We start from the raw sequence: 23,768 nt of genomic DNA on the forward strand, positions 1-23,768 counted from the left end.
CAGAACCTTCTTGAGATCTCCCAGTGGTCTGGCCTACATAAAGTGCTCGATAAATATTGCTTGACACAACACATTCAGATTATTCTACCAGCTCCACCAGTTCTCAGCTTTAGGAAGGAGACCAAAGGTGGCAAGTTGGGCAGTTTTCCTTGGCACACGGCTTCCTTGTCACTGACCTTAATACCCCACAACCACTTTTAAGAGCTGTTATTTGCTACCTTTTATTAGTATTCTGCTGGGCAAAAATCACCTCCTTCCTCAAATTTGCTTCGGAAACTCTACCCTGTACCACCTCCATCTACTAGTCCTTGTTGTCTGGAAGAGAGCCCCAAGGCCCTACAAAGTCAAAGAAACAGCCATCAGTGTTCCATAGACTATAATTTACATTCTTAAACTTTCCCTGTTGTAGGCCCTTTGCTGCAAGGCTAGTAAGGGAGGGCAGGAAACAAAAGCTGAGACTCCAAACTTATCTAAACTGTGTTTATTGTTCCTTCTTCTCTCCACCCCTATGTGCCCCAAAGGCACAGGGGAAGTGGGAAAGGGTGGAGTGAAGGACAGAATTCTCAACATCACTAGTCCAGGACAGACTGGCTGTAGGGCAGGTGAGCAAATAGCAGGTGGTAGAGGTGCCCCTCATGGAGTTTGGGCCTGCAAAATGGTCCAGGGAGCTGCTCTGTCTTGAATGGTCTGCTCACAGTGTGTACCCACTCTGTTGGGAGTTGTGGTAATGGCGAGAAACTCAAAGTATTGTCTTAAAGCTCAGATCTTCCAAGGTGAGGGTCCTGTCAAGGCTTCTGCAAACTACTGCGAGTTATGCACAAGAAGATCCAGAGACCTGTATTGGAGTCACAGCCACATGGAGGTGTGCAGGGCAGAGCCAGCCCAGCCAGAGCAGCCTCCCACCCCTCTGCAAGGTCTCCCCATGCAACTTCTCTCTTCTTTGCATCCCCTGCATTAACAGATAGTTCTGGCTTAAATACTGATCCTTTTTTTCTGGGTTCTGACATAGGTCCCAAATTGTTTCATATTTTTTCTCCTTCCCTTCCCTGATATTATCCTAGATGCTTTAAAAAGAAGTTATGCTATATATGTAAGTTCTGACTAGTACAAATAACTTCCTACTTTGTAATTTTCAGGCAGCAATTCAAACCACACCCAGAATTTCCACAGCAATCCTGAACCATGGATAGTTCAGGGGGCTTAGTTGTGGGTGGTTAAAGAAGTTCCTGAAAAGTGACAAAAGTTCTCCAAGCCCCTTTCTACCAAAGTGGCAGTGGACTAAGGGAAGTTTTAAAATGCCTAGGCAGAATCTACAGGAGGTGGGGTCCAGATGTAAGCATTAAACTCTTTGTTGTGCCCAAAGTCGCAAATCCCAGAAGACCACCAAGGAGCCAACACCGATGCAAAAGCAAAGAGCCTTTATTCAAGCTAGCTCGAGCTCAATCTCTCTACACCAACGCAGTGGCAAGATGCCAGAGAAAGAGAGTGAGTTTCAATACCACAAAGGTTTTATGGGGTTCTAGTGCAGTTGGTGGGGTGATGGTCATGGCTTTGGCTGATTGGCTGGATCTAGGGGTAGTTGGTGGGGTGATAGATCGTGGCTCTGGTCAATAGGCAGGGTCTAAGGGTGGTGGGTGAGCTCCTTGCTGACTGGAGAGGAGAGACCAAGCTCCAATTGGGTGAAATAGGATCCGGGTCCTGATTGGCTGAAATAGAATCTGGGAGCTTGCCCTTTCATTCCCCCCTTTCTCTGGATCCTAAGAAGGGACCCAATCATGGGTCTAATAAGGTTTTGCAGTTGTAAGGAGATAAAGGTTGATACTGTTGTCTTAGCACCATTAGCTGGACTGTATTAATTCTATCTTTAATTAAAGTTATCAGTTTATTGAGGATACATGGTCTAAAAGTAAGCAGGAGTAACAAGATTACTAGGGCCTTGTATTGAGCACGTAGGACTATCAGTTGGATGGCCCCCACGTGGTCTATGACAATCTGGACCAGTCTGTTGATGATACAGGGCCCAAGGGTTAGTAAAAGGAGTAGGATGGCAAGGGGTTCTTGAATATTAAAGATAATTTCCTGCCTTGATTTCTCTCTGGGACACTGGCGCCTTGGTTCGGGCGCACATCAAAAGACTGCATGCCCAGCCTCTAAGGTGGGCTGAGATATTGTCTATTTGCTAAAGAATCCTGCCTTTTACTATGCCATCTACAGCTGGGTCTGCATGCTAAGTCAATTGCTCAGCTTGCAAAATTACCTAGTCAGATCTGAAGGAGGAAAGACAGCACATAGGCCTGGGCCTTTTAGTATGCTAAAGCGAATCTTATACACGATTACAAGTGATTAGCATAATAAAACATGTGCTACTCTTCTTTATCTGGGGAACATTAACTGATCTCACTGATGAATGATTCTAGAGCTTAATGTTCAACATAATTTTAGTAGGGGGGGAGTTTCCAGCATGTAGTTATGATGCTCTGATTGCAAATATCCTGCCCTGCCCCCTCCAGAGGCTCTCACCTTATTCTGTCTAAGCCTATGGTCCCTGTATCATTCTCCCCTCTACAAATACGAGACCCTAGCTGCTGCTAGAGAAAAGGGGTGATGACCGCTCTGGCTGCTTCGTGCTGAGAAGGGGGCGCAGTAAAGGGTGCAGCTAGGTCTCCATCACTGGTCAGTTGAGAGGGCCTCAGAAGGTTGGCACTTCTATTCTGGGTTTCATTTCTATTACTATTTGCAGTTTTGTGGCTTCTAGGCAAGATAAAACAAATTGTGTTATTAGGTTAAGTAGCAACATCTGGAGTTGGATTTTCTATTCTGGAAGGACAAACTTAATGAGATTAAGAATGCATGGCTGAATATGAGAACTAGAAATATGAAGACTCTAATTGAGAATCATAGTCAGGTATTATGGGGAAACTAGAATTCTGGATATTAGGATTTAGTATAGATAAGACAGCATTATTGAAACAACACTTTTCTCTAAAATCACCCTTATTTTTATTAGAATTAGCCAGATTAAGAAAACAATTAACAGTTGGCTTGATTATTTGCATAAGTGCAGCAAGAAGAGCAATTGATTACACAGGCTCTTTTAAATGTGCCTTGCTGGAACTTTTTGTAAGGAATTTCAGGTTGAACTTTTAAAGGTCTCTTGAGGCCAGACAGCCAAGCCAGACTTGCCATCAGGTTTTGCCTGCAGTACCTGTGGATTTGGGTGAATTCTTCTCTTCTCGAGGTTCCCAAGACATCTTGAGGTTCCTGAACCTGCCAGGAAGTGACCTTCCTTATTCACCTGGTAAGGCTGCTGGGAACCCTGTAAGCAAGGTACCAGGCCAGTTCTTCTAAGGGGCTTTGTTGGCTTTATAAAGTCAACCTTCGTTCCTGAAAACTGTTCATATCTGAGTTTATACACGTGTCTCAGGTATGACATTCCAGTCAAAGCCTTGGTAGTATAACCTGTGTTTTTAATTGGTCCTCTTACAAGGAATGCAGGTTCTTATTGAACTTATGCAAATAAACATACTGCCATGAAACATAAAAATACTGAAAGCTTTTAAATTCTTGAAGGGTCAGGTAGAAAGATATATGTTTCAATTCTGCTTATAAAGGTATTGTCATTCATGAAACTGTTGTCAGCTTAAGAGAAAAAGCTTAAAACACTTTATCAGCAACATCTGAAACAAAAAGTCACAAAACCATCTTCCTTAGTTCACTTAATCCTATGTAACCAATACCCGTTCTGCTGAAATCTAGTTCTTTACTAGTGTAGGAGTAATAAAACAGTGACTATAAATGGCAAAAGATTAAAAATGACAATGGTTAAAGATCTGATGAGAGCTTACTGCAAGACAGTAGACATAAGGAAATTCGGATATTTCTGTAACAAAAAAACATTCAGTAACAAAGTTTAGCATCATTCCTTTGACAGTGCTTTCCAGGTAATTAAGCAGGTAAGTATATATCAGATAAATAAGCCAAATTAGTCAAATACTTTCTCCAATGAGAAAAAAATTCCTCTGACATGTTCCAGGGGCCCTCTGGAAAAAATCAGAGTTAACTAGAGGTAAAAGTACCTTTTTGAATTTGATTTTGGGAAGTTGTCAGAAGAAAGTTTATTTGGCACTTGCTTAAATAGTATTATAGGTTGCTATGAAGCAATACTTATCCATTTAATCAGAATGACAAAATACCTCAAAGGCAAATAAAGAAGTTTACACAGTTGTTAGCAAACTTTAGCTTTTAGTCTTTTTAATATTAAGGTATCATTTTCTTAAATACTCAGACAACTCATTGAGACTTTAAGCATGAGAAACTTCTTTGATAAAACAATTAGAAAGCCTTTTGCAATCTTTCATCATTAAGAGCAGACTAACAGTTTAAGAAAACTGTCTTTTTAACTGAAAACAAAATTCTAATTTTGCTGTGTACTTGATACCAAACCTCATTTGCTTTAATTTTATATAGCATGACCATATTAAATTCTTCCAAAACTTTCTACAACCTTCTTCTTATATTTAGAGTTCTCCCTCTAAATAAACAGCTGTACTTTAGAACAAAGTTACTTTTTATTATCAAAAGACACATTCTTTAGCATGCAGAAATGTTTTCTGTATTACTTTAAGTAGTTTTAATTAGAACTTAAAACCACTAGGTACCTTAATTTCTAGTGAACACTGAGAAGCAGGCTATTGTAAACTGTAACACTAGCACTCTTTAGATTGACAAATTTATGAACATTTTCTAATTTCTGTAACTATGAGCTTTACAGCACAATCTTTCACTAAACATAAAGTATATCAACTTGGGCAAAACTTTAAGATTTTAGGTTACTACAAAGATTCTCAGGCTGCAGGTAAGTATACACACTGTAACACAATTAAAACGGTACTCACTTGCCACACTCATTTAGTTCACTCGTTCGTAACAACTATGCTAGATTACTTACAAGACCTTTACTGAATATTAGACAAAGCCAAGCCTTTAAGCATTTTATTCTTAAAAGATTTAGCAGATAACATCAACTTAAATGACCTTAGGTAAACTTAGGCAGCTGATAACTACAAGGACATGCGCGCCTCAGCCAAACCCAAATTAGCATTAATGCTTAATATTTTTTATCAGATTTTCTGGAAGTTTTGGAATACCCAATTTTCACAAGCCTTGTCTTTAAATCAATTTCATTAATACCATCCGGAGGTAGAAAGATATTTTCATTTACACACTTAGACACACAAATATACAGACTGAGACATAACGATAAGGTTTCCTCCGGCAGCCAGCCGACATTGAAAACTGGCTACTCACTAGAACAAAAAGTCTGCCACTGACCCTTCTGGACTTCCACACTGAGGTTGTTAGCTCTTCCCCTAATATCTTTAACCTGTAAGAGAGTGGTTGGATTAAATGTTCCCTCCGGCAGCCAGCCAACATTAAAGGATGGCCTCTCAGAGGTGCAGAAATCATGTTATTTTCCCTTCCTGACGTACGTGCTCAAATTGTGAGCTCTCTCCCTAACGTCTGAGAAAAATGGTCTGTCATGAGAGACAAGGGGGTTGTCTGCATCTGTCCCATTTCTTCTGTCAACAAGACTAAGAAAAACATGACAAACAACAAACAGGCACCTACAAAGAATCTGCTGCGGCTGCGGAGGCAAAACTGAAAGTAAGTTGAGGGCCTGTCGGACTGCAGCAGCAGCCGACTTTCCTCACAGATGAGGACCTCGTCCTCCAGACGGTGGCAAGGGACATCTCCCAAGACCCCTGGTCAGCGACCCACCAGTGCATCTGCCTAAGTCAATGCCGACCCAGATACAGATTGGAGCTCCTACAGGCTTATACAGGCTTGTTCGCGAACAAAAACAGTGAGACACAGATAAAGACAAAATGAGACACAGGTAGACAAGGACAGACAGATAACTGAGTGCACTCACCAGCCAGCACAGGGCCCTCCGGGTCGGGAGTCCTGGGGGGTCTCTGGGATCCCGGATGAGCCCCCAAATGTTGTGCCCAAAGTCGCGAATCCCAGAAGACCACCAAGGAGCCAACACCGATGCAAAAGCAAAGAGCCTTTATTCAAGCTAGCTCGAGCTCAATCTCTCATCTACACCAACACAGTGGCAAGATGCCAGAGAAAGAGAGCGAGTTTCAATACCACAAAGGTTTTATGGGGTTCTAGGGCAGTTGGTGGGGTGATGGTCATGGCTCTGGCTGATTGGCTGGATCTAGGGGTAGTTGTGGGGTGATAGGTCGTGGCTCTGGTCAATAGGCAGGGTCTAAGGGTGGTGGGTGAGCTCCTTGCTGACTGGAGAGGAGAGACCAAGCTCCAATTGGGTGAAATAGGATCCAGGTCCCAATTGGCTGAAATAGAATATGGGAGCTTGCCCTTTCACTCTTCATGTGATTTAATGTGCAGCTATGTTTGCAAACCAGTGTTCCAGAAGGACTTTCAAAAATGTTTGAGATTCAGAGGGATTTCTGATTAAATCCTCTTAGAGGTTTTGATTATACCATGTCAAAAATTCCTTTAACCAAAATGGAGATTTGTAATAGTGGGCTGTCCCACTGCTCAAGACAAGCTACAGTCGCTGTCAGATGTTTTCAAAACAGTCCTGGAGATGTTGAAAATAGAATTTCCATATGATTCAGCAATCCCCTTCTATGCTGAGAATTGAAAGCAGAGACTCAAAGTGCCTATGCATACCACATACATATATTACACACCCATGTTCAGAGCAGCATTATTTGCAATAGTCAAAAAGTAGAAGCAACCCACAAAACCATCAATAGATGAGATGAAAAACAAAATGTGGTACAGACATACTGTGAAATGTATTCAACAGGGAAGTCTTTAGGCTGAAGTGGCTCTAATGCCTTGGCAGCCCATGTCAGCAAGCCAAACCCTAAGCTTCTACATGCCTCAAGGTTAAGAAATTGAAACCGAAGGACAACAAATCTCATATAACCAAAGAGGTTTCCAAATAAGGCAACTGGGTGGCCGAGAGCCAATCTAGTAATTTCCTTGCCTTCCCTCCGTCTGCTCTATAAGTCTTTCCCCACCTGCTGTCCCTGGAGCACTCCTAACCACTTCCTTTCTGGCACTGCCCAATTCCAATAGATGTTTGCTCAAATAAACTGTAAACGATTTTAATATGCCTCAGTTTATCTTTTAATGGTACTATGCCGTACTATTAGCCTTCAAGAGGAAGGAAATTCTGACACATGCTACCATGTGACTAAACCTTGAGGCCTTTGTGCTAAGTGAACCAGCCAGTCAGAAAGGGACAAGTGGTGTTGAGTCCACTCATGTGAGAGACTTAGAGTCGTCAGACTCGCACAGACAGAAAGTAGGGGAGGGTGTGGAGATGGTGTTCAGTGGTGCAGAGTTTCGGTTTTACAGAATGAAAAGAGTTCTGTGGATGGGGGCTGTGGTGGCCATGACAGCGTGAATGTACGTGATGCCAGCAGCCTGGACATTTAAAAATGGTGGAGATGGTGAATCTGATGTTATGTATGTTTTACCACAATTACAAAAAAAGTTTTTGTTAGCAGTTGCCCTGAGTACTTTTTTAAATGAATGACCACATTCTTGCAGCACACAGGCCAGGAGGCCTACCCATGAAGGTGATTCATTTATAGAATAAAGGCCATGTGTGGGTGAATAGCAGAGGAAAGGGAAATCAGTTCATAAATATCCTACAGGGGTCCAAAAAATTTTATTAGCTTCCTAGAGGTAAAAGGTGTTCCTAGCTGGCTATCTAGATAATGGTACACAAATTGTAGCAAGGGAGCAATGGGAAAAACAACTATAACAACAAAGATCTCATCAGAGGCCAAAGCTGGGTAGCTATGTGCCTCTACATCTCAAACTGAAGGACCACAGAGCTGACTGTTCCTTCCCTGGGAGCTTTTGGGGTAAACTTCCTACGTGAGAAATATGTCAAGCAATTTGAGTGTTACCACTTGTGGGTCTCACCAGTCCTGCAGTGCAGCTGCACTATAGTAACCATGGATGTTCTCACTCCCAACCTGGGCAAGTGTGTACAGACTGGTACCAACAAGGACTGGGAACAGACTCTAGATGTGGTCAGTATTAAGTGGCAGAATCCCTTGGACATAATGAATGCAGCACCTTAAATCACTGTATCATTCTGTTTGACTGAAGAAGGTAAAATGCCCAAAGGTCAGTAGGGATGTGACCCATAAAAGGAGAGGTGTCATCTGAGAAGAGATTGGGGCAGGATTGAATTCAAGAGACTTCATGTGCTTGGAGAAGAAAGGCCGTGAAGGGCTCACGGTCATTGCTACTAGGCTGACAGAGACTCCCTGGGGCCATTGTTAGCCCTATGTTCAACTCCCCCCCCACACACACACTCAGTAAAATGGTAATTTTTTTAAAAAGAAAAAAAAGAAAGGAAGAAACGATGTTTGATTTCTATTTCAGAAAAATAAGTTCATCTAATTTCACTTATTTTTAAATCTGACATTAAAAAACTTGTTTCTGATGAGAAAATTAATACCTAAACAATTCAAACTATTAGAAACATAATTTAGTAGTTATCCATAATTTCTCTACCTTTCCCAATATAACTGTTAACTATCTGATTTATATTCTCCCAGACTTTTATCATACATATGCCAATATTAGAATATATATTTAATGGGCTCACATAAAAAGTACCTGTTTTCCATGTTTGCTCCTGTGGATCTACTAAGTCTTTTTATGAACTTTCATTCCATTATTTGGTTGTAACATAATTTGTCTAACCAGTGGCCTATGGATAGGCATTTGCATTGGTTTTTTTCCCCTCTATTTCAGCCAGCACTGCAGTGAACATCCCGGTCCTTCTGTCTTTGCCCACTTGTATGAGCACAAAGGAAATTCTAGATTCAAGGACATTCTTTTCACTTAATTCAACACTAATTATTACATTTAGAATTACAGCTTCTAGAAATCCAAGAGGTGAATGAGAGCAAAAGGAATCTCACTGAGCTTATGTGTGTTCATATTTTATAGAAATACCAGCGGAGGCGGAAATACAGCCTGTCTGCCGTGTTCCATTCAGCCACCATGTTGCAAGACGTTGGCGAGGCCATTCAGTTTGAAGTCAGCATTGGGAACTATGGCAACAAGTTTGACACGACCTGTAAGCCTTTGGCATCAACCACACAGTACAGCCGTGCCATATTTGATGGTAAGACTGACACCAACCATTCCCTCCATACACATGTACAGTGGGTGCACACAGGACGAGAAGCATGCAGCATATTTGCCCTCAGGTAGCCATTGTTCCCAACTTATGCTTGGTGGTAGGAAGGAAAAGGTTGAATGGGGAAGAGAGGTGGCTGAAAGTCAGGCACCTTCAAGACTGGTCAAACTGAAAAATGCAGGCCCTTTGCCAGGGGCTGAGCCCCAAAGCCCCCTCCCATGCCTGCCTTTAGCACTGGCTCTGTTTTGTAAAGTCACAAGGTGGTGACTTGCTGAACAATGAGCTCCCTGCAGACAGCTTCTGACCCCTGCCCACCTCTGCCCTGTTAGGGTCCGGAGTCGACCACCTCTCAAATAGACAGAAGACACTCACGGTTTATTTCCAGCTAGCTGGGGTCCAAGTGTCTGCCCGACGCAGCGGGTTTCAACAAGGACCCCGAGCACTCAAAGCTAAGGGTTTATATATCATTTTCAAAGCACTTAACTCACAGTAATTTTCCACAGTTACATATTATTTTTAGCAAGAGCAAGATAAGACCACTCCCCAATTAGACAGAGTGGTGTTGCAAGATAGGGGCTAAGCAAGAGCGTGATAAGCTGACCAACCGCCCACAACCCAGTGTCTTTGATTAATTTGTTCTTTAAAACTTGTTTATCAAGCCTTACCCAGTCCCTCCTCCCTTGGAGTCCTGTACTCAAGAAATGATTTGTCGTCCCTTAAGATGGCTATTCTCATGCTAACTTATTCTTACATTCCCCCTTTTTGTTGTTACAATGAGGAATCTGGCTCATTTGTAGGGTAGCCATAGGGGCCCTCAGGAGGGGGCAACTTTTCGTATTGTTGTCTCAAGAACAGGAGTTGAACAGTATTGACATAGTCTTTTACAAAATTAATAAGTTTGTTTAGGATGCAGGGGCCAAAAGTTAAAATAAATATAAGTAAAATTAATGGGCCAACTAGGGTAGAAACTAGGGTGGTGAGCCAGGGAGACTTATTAACTAAGCTTTAAACTCTTGTGCTTTTCTTTCTCTCTTTCTCTTGGCTAATTCTTCTCTTACTTTAGCCATGGATTCTTTTACTACTTTTGAATGACCAGTGTAAAAACAGCACTCTTTTTTTAGCGCAGCACATAGTCTCTTTTGAATATTAAAAATTAACTTAACGTAAGGAATTTTCTGCCTTGATTTCTCTCTGGAACACCGGCACCTGGGTCCGAGAGCATATCAAAAGGCTGCCTGCCCAGCCCCAAGGTGGGCTGAGGTATTGTCTACTTGCTAAAGAGTCTTGCCTTTTGAACTTCCTGGGTGTTAAAATGCAATCTCATCTCTAAAATGGAATTTCCTTTGCCCTTTACTATGCTATTTACTCAGTCTGCATGCTAAGCTAGTTGCTCAGTTTGCAAAATTACTCTGTTAGGTCTGAAGGAGGAAAGATAGCACACAGGCCCGGGCCTTTCAGTATGCTAAAGTGAATTCTCTACATGGTTACAAATGATTAGCGTAACAAAACATATGCTACTCTTCTTTATCTGGGGAACACCAACTGATTTCACTGAAGAATAATTCTAGAGCTCAATGTTTAACATAGAGTTTCAGCAGGGGGTTTTCTTTGCATGTAGCCACACTGCTCCGACTGCAAATATCCTGCCCTGCCTCCTCCAGAGGCCCTCACTCTATTCTGTCTAAGCTCACTGTCTCCATCTCATTTTCCTCTCTACAGATAGAGACCCTAGCTGCTGCTAGGGAAGGGGCGATGACCGCTCTGGCTGCTTCATGCTGAGAGAGGGCGCAATAAGGGGTGCAGCCAGGTCTCCATCAGTGGTCAGTTGAGAGGGCCTCAGAAGATTGGCGCCTCCACTCCAGGTTCCATTTCCACTACTATTTGCAGTTTTGTGACTTCTAAGCAAGACAGAACAGATTATGCCATTAAGTTAAGCAGCAATCTTTGGAATTGGACTCCCTCACTCTGGAAAGACAAACCTGATGAGACCAAGAATGTATGGTTGAATATGAGAACTAAAAGTAGCAAAATTTTAATTGTAATGATAGGAGAAAACTAAAACATCTGGAAAATCATAGCCAGATATTTTGAAGAAGCCTGAATTCTGGATCTAGTCCATGTCTCAGTGACCAGTACTAGGACTCAGCATGGACAAGGCTGCACCATTGAAACAATACCCCTCTCTAAAATCACCATCATTCTCACTAGAAGTAACCAGATTAAAAAAATAATCAACACTTGGCTCTATTATTTGCATAAGTGCAGCAAGAAGAGCAATTGATTGCACAGGCTCTTTTAAATGTGCTTTGCTGGAACTTTTTGCAAGGAATTTCAGATCGAACTTTTAAAGGCCACTTGCGGCCAGACAGCCAAGCCAGACTTGCCATCAGGTTTAGCCTGCAGTACCTGTAGATCTGGGTGAATTCCTCTCTTTTTGAGGTCCCCACGACATCTTGAGGTTCCTGCACCTGCCAGGAAGTGACCTTCTTTACTCACCTGTAAGGCTGCTGGGAACCCTGTAAGCAAGGTACTAGGCCAGTTCCTCCAAGGGGCTTTGTTGGCTTTATAAAGTCATAATTAGTTCCTTAAAGCTGTTCATATCTGAGTTCATGCACATGTCTCTCAGGTATGACATTCCAGTCAAAGCCTTGGTAGTATAACCTGTGTTTTTAATTGGTCCTCTTACAAGGAAAGCAGGTTCTTATTGAACTTATGCAAATAAACATACTGCCATGAAATATAAAAATAGTCAATGAAAGTTTTTAAATCCTGGAGGGATCAGGTAGAAAGATAAGTTTCGATTCTGCTTATAAAGATTAGTCATTTACTAAACTGTTGTCAACTTAAGAGAAAAAGCTTAAAACATTTTATTAACAACATTTGAAATAAAAAGCCACAAAATCATCTTTAGTTTACTTAATCTTATGTAACTAATACTTGTTCTGCTGAAATCTAGTTCTTTACTAGTTTAGGAGTAATCAAACAGTGACTATAAATGACAAAAGACTTATAAATGACAATGGTTAAAGATCTGATGAGAGCTTACTATAAGAAGGCTGACATATGGAAATTTTGACATTTTTGTAACATGAAACATTCAGTAACAAAGTTTAGCATCATTCCTCTTGACAGTGCTTCCCAGACAATCAAGCAGGTAATTATATATCAGATAAATAAGCCAAATTAGCCAAATACTTTCTCCAATGAGAAAAAGTTCTTCTGACATGTTCCAGGGGCCTTCTGGAAAATATTAGAGTTAATTAGAGGTAAAAAAATACTTTTTAAAATTTGGTCTTGGGAAGCTGTCAAAAGTTTTTAAGACACTTGCCTAAATAGAATTATAGTTATTAAATAACACTTGTTATTTAACCAGATGATAATAAGAAGGCTTAAAAGCAAATAAAGAAGGTTACACAGTTGTTAACAACACTTAGCTTACAGTCCTTTTAATATTAAGATCTCATTTTCTCAAACACTCAGACAAATCATCGAGACTTTAAGCATAAGAAACTGTCTTAATAAACAATCAGAAAACTTTTTATTATCTTTCAGCATTAAAGGTAGAGTAATAAACCTTTGCTCTTCTGGCAAACAAAAATTCTAGTCTTGCTGTGCACTCAACATCAAGATTTATTTGCTTTAATTTCACATAGCATTACTATATCAATTTTTTAATAAACTTTTTACAACTTTCCTTTTTTATTCAGTGTTCATTGTCTTTAAACAAACAGCTCGACTTTTGAATAGCTATCTTCTTTTACTTTCAGTACAATGCAGTTCTATTCCTTATACCTTCTCCTATAAAAACATGCACTTCTTTTAGCATTCAGAAATGTTTTCCTTATTATACCAAGTAGTTTTTATTATAACTTAAAACCATTTGGTACTCGAACCTTCAGTGAACACTGAAAAACAGGCTACCGTAAACTGTCACACCAGCATTTTTCAGATTGATACATTTATGAACATATCTTATCATTTTTGGAAATGTGTCTTACAGCACAATCTCTCATTAAGCACAAAATATGTCTATATAACTTAGCAAACTTTAGGAATTTTGGTTACCACAAAAATTCTCAGGCTTTTTGTAGATATATACACTGTTATACATTAATACAGTATTATTATTAAGATGTTTATTTGCTATACTTGTTTACTTATTTTTAGCAACCATGCCAGATTACTTATATATATAAAACTTTTACCAAACATCAAAGTCAAGCTTTTTTTTTTTAAGCATCTTCTTGAAACATTTAACAGATCACATTAACTTAAATGACTTTAAGCAAACTTTGGCAGCTGATAACTACAAGGACATATCCATTTCAGTTAAACTTAAATTAGCATTAATGCTTAATATTTTTTTATTAGATTTTCTGGAAGTTTTAGAATGCCCAATTTTCACAAGTGCTTGTTTTTAAATCTATTTTTACTAATACTATCCGGAGGTAGGAAAATATTTTTCATCCACACATTTAGACACACAAATATACAGACTGAGACATAATGACTACAGTTAGCAACACTCTTCATAAAAAGAACATATATACAGACAGACAAACTGACACAGAGACTTGAGTTATTGATATTTAATTGCCTTTCCTTTTATCTTATTTGACTAAAAGTATCTTAGTTTTCAAGAATATACTCTACGGGCGAGCAGTTTATATAACTGGGTTAAGGTTTATGTCCCCAGACTAACAGGGCCGATGAAGGCCCTGAACTGACAGGGACTGTGTGTGTCCAGGGGGCTGGAAATGAAATACAAGTACAATTCTAGCACTGGTCATTTAAAGCCAGGCTGTATTGCAGAAGATACATTTCTTTTATTTCAGGGAGTCTAGTTAAAGAACTTTTCAATTTTTGAAGATAATGAACCCAATAAGTAGAATAGATTTCTACTAAAATAATTTGCAAAACTAGTTCCACACTGTAGTCTACGGGACTGTTGACTATTTTCCTTTTTTGCATTAAAATAAATTTAGCTGCATAACTTTATTATATTGCATACTTCTCTCAGGGGCTAAGCCTCCCCATTAGAGAGTTTGTATTGAGGCCAGGCTTGTGTGCAGAAGATAAGACCTCTCTTCCTTTTCAGGGTCTGGGGATCAAAATTGCTCTTAGTTCCTCAGAATGCATGCCAGAGGCATATCTGGCTTTAACCTTGAAGAGGATGCTCCCACCTGAAAGAGAGAGAGAGAGAGAGAAAGACAGGTGTCCGGCACCTGGTCAGCCTCTCTCTGTGAGGGCGTCTCCTCACTTTGGAGCTTAGGTGATAGTTGTCAATCACCCCCTCTGCCAGGCCTCCTGGATTTAACCACTCCTTGCTAGTGTGGCCTGCACCTTGCCTTGATTCTCCTCTTGCCTTCTTAATCAGCAAGAGTCGCCTTGGAGCTCTGGATTTAGTGGGACCTTACTAGTGTGCTCCTACTTACGCCTTTTGGGAGTTTCCCTAGTTTTCTCTGCACGAGCTTTCCTTGAGCGCCCCCTGCCTGTCTGATAAGTGAAGAGACTGTGTGACTTCCTGCTGCCAGAGCCCTGATCTAAGTTACAAGCCTGTCTTGCTTTCCCGGGGCTGCAGAAAAGGAAATGCACCGCCCCAGGATGACTGCCTCTAAGGAAAGGAGATCAACAGAATAGAGCCATTTACATGCTGGTCTCAGGTTTCAGCTTGATTACTTTACAGACTTCATTTACATTACACAGGAGAAAGTGGCCGCAGGCCTAAGAGGACTGCTTTGAATGGAGAGCAAAGGAGCTTTTTTGCTAAGGCCAGGAATAAAATTCAGGGGCTGCCACAGACATTTGAGGGAGGGCCTATACTCTCAAACACCAGTTTCTGCCACTGCCTGGAAATTATCTCACCAGTCACCACTATAACAAATCTGATCACTGAGACAAGAGGTCGGGGGTCATCTGCGACTCCCGCATAGGCATTGCCTAGCCGGAGGTTCACTCAGTGCCATCAGATCAATCAGCTGGAGCTGAGATCTCAGGACCACTGTCTACTAGTCCAGTCTGCCCTCGGAGTCCGCGGGAATGATAGGGAAAATTTACAAGGACAGCAACCTAGCGGGTGGCTCCACTCTGTCTCACACCCCTCCCTCTTCAACATAAACAACACTACAAGGACAGTAATTTATGAACTGGCTCCCCTCTGCCTCGTCCCCCTCCCCAACCCAAACAAACAAACAAACAAAAAAACACTCCCTTGGTTTCCCCGCTCTGCCAAGCACAGGTTTCCAAGGTTCACTCCCAAAACTCCCTCCCCCTTGCCTGCTCACTTGCTGTGCACATAAGAATGTTACAAATAAAGAAGCAGAAAGGTATAAATTGCTCCCTTCAACATTTGGAGGGGGAAAGTAGGAAATCGGCTCAGCCACTCCCCGACATCCCACCCATCCAGAGGCAGGGGATCAAGGAGCGGCAGACACCGGGAAACCTTTCACCCGAGACTTAAGGCTGGTAGCCGACGCTAATCATCTTTTAAGTGGCTAACGGGTGCCCAGACATATTTTTATGAGATAAGAAGTGCAGCATTTAGTCAGGAATAAGAGCTAAGTGTAGGTCTCTTACCTTGTGCCGGTGAGCATTGGGTTCCATGAGATTGATGAAGTTACAAGGTGTTATTTGAGCCTGTCTCATTATTATTACAAAAGAAGCCAGAAAAAGACAAGGAACACAAAGCCAGCAAACATACAAATTCAAACTGAGTTTTCTAACACCGCTGGCCAGTCAGCCACACCACATTCACAGGTGCCGTCTCACTCACACAATGCTCAGGATCCTTACCTAGCTGTCCCAACGGCATCCACTGCGGACGTCGTTCTGGTACCCTTTCATCGGGGACGTCTCCCACGACTTTCAGTAAAGGAGCCTCCAGGGTTGTAACCCACTCCTTTCCTTTTTGTGAGAATTCTCAATTGGGACCGGGCAGAGACCTGTTTCAGTCTCTCTGGTCTAGGACCTGTTTCAGTCCTCCCCTCTTGGAGGTGGCCAAACCTCCTTCCGTGGCTTCTGAGCAAACCTCGGTATTGGGGGGGTCATCTGTCTCCCTGAGGAGGGGTCTAGCAATCCCGGACAAGCCCCCAAAATGTTAGGGTTCGGAGTCGACCACCTTTCAAGTAGACAGAAGACACGATAATGCAAGTCACACAGCGAGGTTTATTGCCAGCTAGCTGGGGTCCAAGTGTCTGCCTGACGCAGCGGGTTTCAACAAGGACCCCGAGCACTCAAAGCTAAGGGTTTATATATCATTTTCAAAGCACTTAAAATCACAGTAACTTTCCACAGTTACATGTTATTTTTATCAAGAGCAAGATAAGACCACTCCCCAATTAGACAGAGTGGTGTTGCAAGATAGGGGCTAAGCAAGAGCGTGATAAGCTGACCAAGGCCGCAACCGCCCACAACCCAGTGTCTTTGATTAATTTGTTCTTCAAAACTTGTTTATCAAGCCTTACCCAGTCCCTCTTCCCTCGGAGTCCCGTACTCAAGAAATGGCTTTTCAGCCCTTAAGAGGCTATTCTCATGCTAACTAATTCTTACAGCCCTACCAGGCCCCAAATCACTCTTAGATTGAGTGGTTTAAGTGGTTGGGACTCTGGCTCAGGCTCTGGAAAATCAAGCTTCTAGTCTTCATTCTGTTACCAGCACTACAACCTTAGCCACATCATTCAGTTCTCACCTTCAGTTTGTTCATCTCCTCCAGAGATGCTGTGAGGATTAAATAGCTGTATTTGAACAAAGATGGATGAGAAACAGTCTCTGCTTTTAAGGAGCTTACATTCTAGTTTATAAAGTCAATCATAATAGAAGGCAGAGAATGCCCGAATAAAGGTATGAACAAATGGTTTGAGAGCATAGAGAAGGAAGAGAGAAATTTGAATAAAATGTTCGAATAGGATTGCCATAGTTTTTACCTAACTTTTTTACAAGCAATGTTAAAATACAGAATGTGCTAGGAAGTGTTAGCTAGTAATTCTTAATCCCTCTAAGGCTCCAAATACTAAACCCTATGGACTAAGGCTTTTAAAAAACAGAAAATTCTTTTTTCTTGCCCCACTCCCAATAAAAATATTTGTTTAGAATAGCAATTTTCAGGGACAAACACATACAATCTAATCTGTTTTCTCTGTATTTTCTGCTGTCATGTTTTATAATCCTTAGGGATGTTACAACATATAATCCCGAATCACTGAAAAATTCTAAAATTTCTGTGTTTTGTTTTCTAAGAAATTTTAGAGAGGTTTTTCAAAACAGGCTGAATAAGAACTTTCTATCTATCTCTCAGTTGCTTAATTGAATAAAATTAAAGAACCAGACCACCCAAACCATACCCCCAAGCATACAGATTAATCAGTAGCCCAATTTGCGCATCTTTTTAAAGACATGTTGTTTTCTTTAAGTGTCCAGTGTTCACTGACCCTCGGTGTTCTCCTCCAGGGAACTACTATTATTACCTGCCTTGGGCCCACACAAAGCCAGTTGTTACCCTGACTTCATACTGGGAGGATATTAGTCATCGCCTGGATGCGGTGAACACTCTTCTAGTCATGGCAGAACGGCTGGTAAGTTTATTTTACCTACAGGTCCTTTTCACCAGCAGAATGAATTATGTGTTAGGATGCAGGCTAGCCCACCATCACACAAGACCTCAGACAGAATATAGTGTAAGCACTGTAAAAACTATTTCTTTAATAACAGTTGAGATAGGCGACCTAAGGCCGGTGTGGAGGCTCCGTGGCATTGGGAGCCCAGACTATCCCCTTGTTGTTCTGCCATCACTAGGGAGTTGTGTCTGCAAGGGAGAGGCAGCCCACCACTACACCCCCCTCTAGTCCAGGGAAGGGGAAGAGAGAGGAAGATGACAGCACAGGTCTCTCCCTGGAAGGGAAAGATGCAGAAGCTACACACTTGATCTCCTCTCATTCTCCATTGGCCAGAATCTAGTCATACAACCACATCTTACTATAAGGGAACAGGGAAATGCAGCCTTATGCCTGGGGAGGCATGTGGCCAGATAAAACTTATCTTGTGGAAGAGACAAGATGGATAGTGAGGGGACAGCTCAGTTTCTGCCACAATTTGTATGTGAAGTGTGGTGTAGAGAATGGTTCATTCCAATAAAGATATGCAAGCCTTAGAGCTTTGCTGTTAAAGCAGTAGAAACCTCCACTATGGGGAGAGGAGGGCTCAGAGGAACCAGGGCCTGCCCTCTTCCTCTCTTGCTGTAGACTCGGGAACTGTCCTTGTTTGGAAGTTGGGAGTTCCCTCTGGTGGAAACTGCAGAGACGTAGTATCTGTGCTCAACCATTTAGTTGACATTGATGTGACGAGAAACATGTTTGGGATACTCCTAATTAAGTCAGAGATACTAAGGTACATCTATCAAGTACTGATAAAATCCAAAATATCTTATTATGAATTTTTTCTAAGATCCAGCCTCTGTCAGGACAGATGCTTGAAGTGACAGCAGTATGTTCTGGCTTATCTTGTACCTGCCCAGCCTGGGAATCACCATTTCTTGTAAAATACAGGATCTGGGTATTAGAGTGCCCACTGCTACTGAGATGCCATTGCTTCTAGGTCTTCTCAGCAGATAAACTTGTACACATACACACACATACATACATTTATTTGTACATTTATTTTTAGATCTATACCTAAAGCATAAGTTTATAAGGATAACTCCAGTTCCACTGTAATATGATGGGGTTTATTCTAGTCTTCCCTATTTCTATATTCACAGTAGCTCCCTTTACAAATAGTCAGAAACCTGGCTTCCATTATCCTCAATATATTTACTCATTTGTCCAATCCTAAAATCCATCAGTAAACCACTGTAAAAAAAAAAACTAATTAGAATTTTTTATGCTTATGGTTCTTTCTTTCCCTGAAACTAGTCAAAATGTATTGTGTTCAAAAGTTACTTGGATTAGTTCAGTATAGTTATGATACTCATCTGAAATATATTAGGTTCATGTGTTCCTGTTTTATATTCCCCTTTAGGATTCCTTCCCCCATCTTTATTGGTTTTATTTTATTTACTTTTTGAATATGTAAAATATTTGCATGGTTTCAAAGGTCACAGCTATATGAAAAGGTTGCTCTATTACTTAAATTATCAGTGTTGATTGCATGTTGAAGAAAAATAAATAGTGATAGTGCTCAGCTATGGTGAGCATTATTAAACATTTAAAAAAACCTGGTTTTTCTGTTATCTTTCTGCTGTATTTTTTCTCAAAAATAAGAGTTAAATCTTTACTGGTTATAACAGCATACTATACAATTACCAGTCATTTTCTCTCTGTCTAAATTCTTCAGCAATCAAACATAGAGACCCTAAAATCCGGAATACAAGGTAAAATTCCTGCAAACCAGTTGGCGGAAATGTGGTTGAAGCTGATCGATGAAGTTATAGAAGACACAAGGTAAAGGGATGCCATTCCCATATCAGAGTTCCCAGCCATACTCCCCTCCCTGAAATGGTAACCCCAGAAAGAGTCTCTAGAAAACTTTTCAGTGTTTGCCCAAAAAATTAATTTGAGTCAGTCAAGCTTCTCAAAAGGCTGTACTGCAAAGAGTCTCTGAATCCCCACCAGGAAAAGCCCCACTTTCGGATTGGTGCCAATTCTAACATAGCCTGGGGAGGCCTCAGGCCCCCTCCAGGAAGGAGCCCCATTGTGGCCTTGACCAGGTTGGGAAAGGAGAGGAGGGAGCAGTTCTGGGCCTCTGCCTCCCGTCAGTCCTTGTTTGCCCAATACCCCAAGAAAGGTGACTCCTGGCTCCCACAGAGAATGGGTCAAGGAGTGGAGCACGATATTACCAGGACAACATTCCTGATTCATAAACACGTCTTTAGAAATAGGCTTTTTGCTTGCTCTTCTACCGTATGTCTAATGAACACTCTGGCCAAGCCTATTTTAGGTGAAGCCCGTAGATTTGACTTGAGCCAGAGAAACTTTCATGACTTATAATGTGGGGAAACAGCTCAGATCTCTGGGTATTTGGAAATCAAAGGGGAAGATGACTCATTCCAAACTCATTTTAAATGTTGGCTAATAAAGCACTGGACAGGGAAGTTCCAAAAGAAAGGCATTTTGAATACTTGGCCCAAGCTGCAAGAACCAGGACGTTTCCCCACTGGGCTGATGCCCTTAGTCTCCCTGTCTTCTTGTGCCTCCTAGTGGTGAAGCTGGACAACTGAAATGCAGCTGATAAATTTCAGCTGGGGGTGCTCACCCAGGATGAAGGACTGGGGGCGCTTCTTTACATTCAGAGAATTTAAATCTGGGTCCTCAGAGGTCATCTTTTCCAGTCTTTATATGAGGGAAAACAGAAGCCCAAAGAGGAAAAATGACTTGTCTGGTGCACAAAGCTCCTTCTCCTCTATGTTCTACACAGTCAACATCTATTTACGGGAAGTCTCTCATGTGACTGTTGAGCCAGCGACAGAAGTGTATATCTTTGCCTTAAAGAATCATTCCAGGGACTTCACCCCAAAAAGGCATTGCTAGAATTACTAGTGTAACCAAACAGAAACATTTGCTAATACCTCTCATGTAGAAAATGTCTGTGAAATTTAAGGTTTGCTAAACAAAACACAGAAATACCTATTTACACTGTTTCTTGAAGAATCAAATTGATGTGACTTGTTTTTGAAGAATCAAATTGGAATCTTTTTAACTTCACATAACAGGAAATTCGTGTTCAAGGGAAGTCATGCTAGAATTTCCTTCATTTAGGAAACTGGGTGAATCAAACCAATGGAAATTCTAGGTGGACACAATATGAGTAGAACTTCCTGAAATTGGTGACACATTTACTCTGTGGCCCCAGCAACTGCCATGGTGAGAGGAAGCCCTGACAGAAGAAAACTAATTCTGGCCACACCTCAGCTGTTCTAGATTTCTCAGTTTGTAGGGAGCCTGGCCTACACAGGTGGCTTTTAACCTTTTGGGAAATAATGGGCCCCTTTGAGTTTCTGGTGAGACAAGGATAAGATGATGCTAACAACGGGATGATGATGGTGAGCAACATTACTTAGAGTTGCTCTAAATGCTCTCCACATATTAACTCATTTTCATCTCACAACAACCCTAAAAGATAGGTATTATTTCTCCACATCTGAAGATAGGAAAACAAGAGATTAACTGGTGAAATTACAGAGCGAGTAAATGACGGAGCCAGGATTCATACCCAGATTTGGCTCCAAAGCCCGTGTTCACCCTTACGTCACAATGCACATCCACACAGACATAACACTTTTTCTTTTTAAGTTCCAGGAATTCGTGGACCTCCTGAGGCCCATCCACAGACTGCCTCGGGGTACATGGTTCCTAAATTAAGAACTCGTTGGCTGAATGATCTCTAATCTCCCTTCCACCTCCTTCATTTTGTGGGTCTGTACAATGATTGTAGGAAGCAAAAGAAGGGAAGAGGCCAGTTCCTCCCAGATGCTGCTGCTGTTTCACCTTCTTTCCAGTGACTCCATCAACCTTGTCAAACTCAAGGCTTGTTTTGTCAGTTTAGTCTCCCTGTATTCCTCCTGCACTAGGAGAGTCTGTCTGGCAGATCTCGTCTGCCAATGCCATACACACTCAACTTCAGCTTAAACCTGGTCGTGCTTGTGGAGTCAGGAAATTGGTGCAGTTTCCAAGATAGAAACAAAACACAAATGAATTTGATAGTTCCAAAGCCTAAAAAGCTATTCTGAAAATTCTGTTAATTTTTTTTTTTTTTTAGATACACATTGCCTCTCACAGAAGGAAAACCAAATGTCACAATTCTTGACACTCAGATCCGAAAGTTGCGATCCAGATCTCTCTCCCAGATACATGAGGCAGCTGTGAGAATGAGGTCGGAGGCCACAGAGGTGAAATCCACATTGGCAGAAATTGAGGACTGGCTTGATAAATTAATGCAACTGACTGAGGAGGTAGGACTTTTAAATTACATGAGCATCACTTGATAATGGAGGAGAGGTTCTGTGGAATGGCACCAAGGATGGAGATGGTGGTAGGAAAATCTTGTACATTATTTTGGATATTGAGCAGATCAGAGGAATGATGAAATCAAGATGTTCCTTGTCTGGGATTCTAATGGGTAATGGGGGTGGGTGTCATTGAAATCAGGGCCAGAGAAGAATTTGGGGTTGGTGGTCCTAGAAGGGTCTTCAAAGTAGATAATCATTATCATTATCATGTACAGTTGGGATATTTCGACTAGTGCGATCAAGTAGCCAATCTGTGTAGTACAGATGATTAAAATGCCACCTTTGTTTGGGATTGGGAAGACCTGGCCTTGAGTCCCGAATCTACCGTGTGTAACCTTGGGCAAAGTATTCAATGTCTCTAAGCCTCAGTTTCCCCTGTGTGAATTGGAGGTAAACCCAATACTCACTTCACAGCATGGTTTCATGAAGATTAAAGAGGAGGGTGAGTGTAAAGGGCCTAGCACAGTGCCAGACACATAGTGAGTGCTGGGTAAACGTTGGCTGTCATTAACCTCTGTGGATGGAACAAGGGAGCTGAAGACCCTGACTACGGACCTTGAGAGATTGGGGGGTGGGCAGTAAGATATTTGTGGGTAGAAATACATTTGAAAAAAACACATGTGATTACAGGTAACTTTTATTCTCTACTTTATGCTTCGGTAGTTCTTTTGTTAGGTGAAGCTCACCCTTTCCTTCTGCCTATTCCCTTTATCCAGCCGCTGCCTGCCTCCCAACCCTGCAGGCTCTCAGCATGTCCTAGAAGATGTGAGACTCGGGGATTTGGGACTGCAGTGTCTCCAGTCCCTCTGCATTTAGGCTAACTCTAGCTTTGCTTCCTTTGCATTCATCCACATGACCAGCCCCAGAACAGTATGCCTGACATTATCATCTGGATGATCCGGGCAGAGAAAAGACTGGCCTATGCACGCATTCCTGCTCATCAGGTTTTATATTCCACCAGTGGTGAGAATGCATCTGGAAAATACTGTGGGAAAACCCAAACCATTTTTCTGAAGGTATGGCTTCATCACCGTGTAATGTGAATACTGAAATGAAAAACCCATATTCCCAAGGCTGCTTTATAATTTGCCAATCATTGAATAGCTAGGGTGATCATGATCCATTCTAACCCATTCTGGCCTCTTCCTCTAGGGTGGTGATTCTAGAGAGTGGTCTGAGGTTTGCTGGCATTCAGTCAAGGACACTTCCTTAGAGGTGGTTACAATACTAGGAACAGGGAGATGTGAATGCATTGTTTTCTGGCATTAATTTTCCACGTCTAACATCTCATGCAAAGAGATGTCTTTCTTCTCTTCCTTTGTAGTGGGTGTTTGGAAAGTAGAAAAAAAGGGAAGGTAATATAGATATCCCATGGCATATATGCCCTAACTGAATAGGCCCTCAAATTGAAAAATTTTGATAATTGCTGCTTTAGAGAGGGGTCCTGAGTATTTTTAGTCATGGACTCCCATAAGAGCCCAATGAAAACTGTTGGTCTTCTCTTCCACGTGGCTCAGGAGCTTCACAGGACCCATAAGTCCAACTCCGGACCCTGGATTGAGA

At 41.6% G+C, this 23,768-nt stretch overlaps 1 protein-coding gene across 3 annotated transcripts in view; it reads left to right on the forward strand.

Moving 5' to 3' along the window:
• MYOF (myoferlin) overlaps positions 1-23,768 on the forward strand; it is a 158,575-nt gene that overhangs the window by 80,656 nt on the left and 54,151 nt on the right. For all 3 annotated transcript variants that reach the window (XR_012133124.1, XM_073240687.1, XM_073240688.1), the window contains 5 exons: positions 9,016-9,193; positions 17,654-17,778; positions 19,535-19,641; positions 21,956-22,148; positions 23,066-23,221. Coding sequence is in view for 2 of the 3 variants with exons in the window: in XM_073240687.1 (XP_073096788.1) it covers positions 9,016-9,193; positions 17,654-17,778; positions 19,535-19,641; positions 21,956-22,148; positions 23,066-23,221 (759 nt within the window). In the remaining variant the exon portion in view is untranslated. The remainder of the gene's footprint in view (positions 1-9,015; positions 9,194-17,653; positions 17,779-19,534; positions 19,642-21,955; positions 22,149-23,065; positions 23,222-23,768) is intronic.

This window comes from Manis javanica, chromosome 7, assembly GCF_040802235.1.
Source record: "Manis javanica isolate MJ-LG chromosome 7, MJ_LKY, whole genome shotgun sequence".
Taxonomy (NCBI): domain Eukaryota; kingdom Metazoa; phylum Chordata; class Mammalia; order Pholidota; family Manidae; genus Manis; species Manis javanica.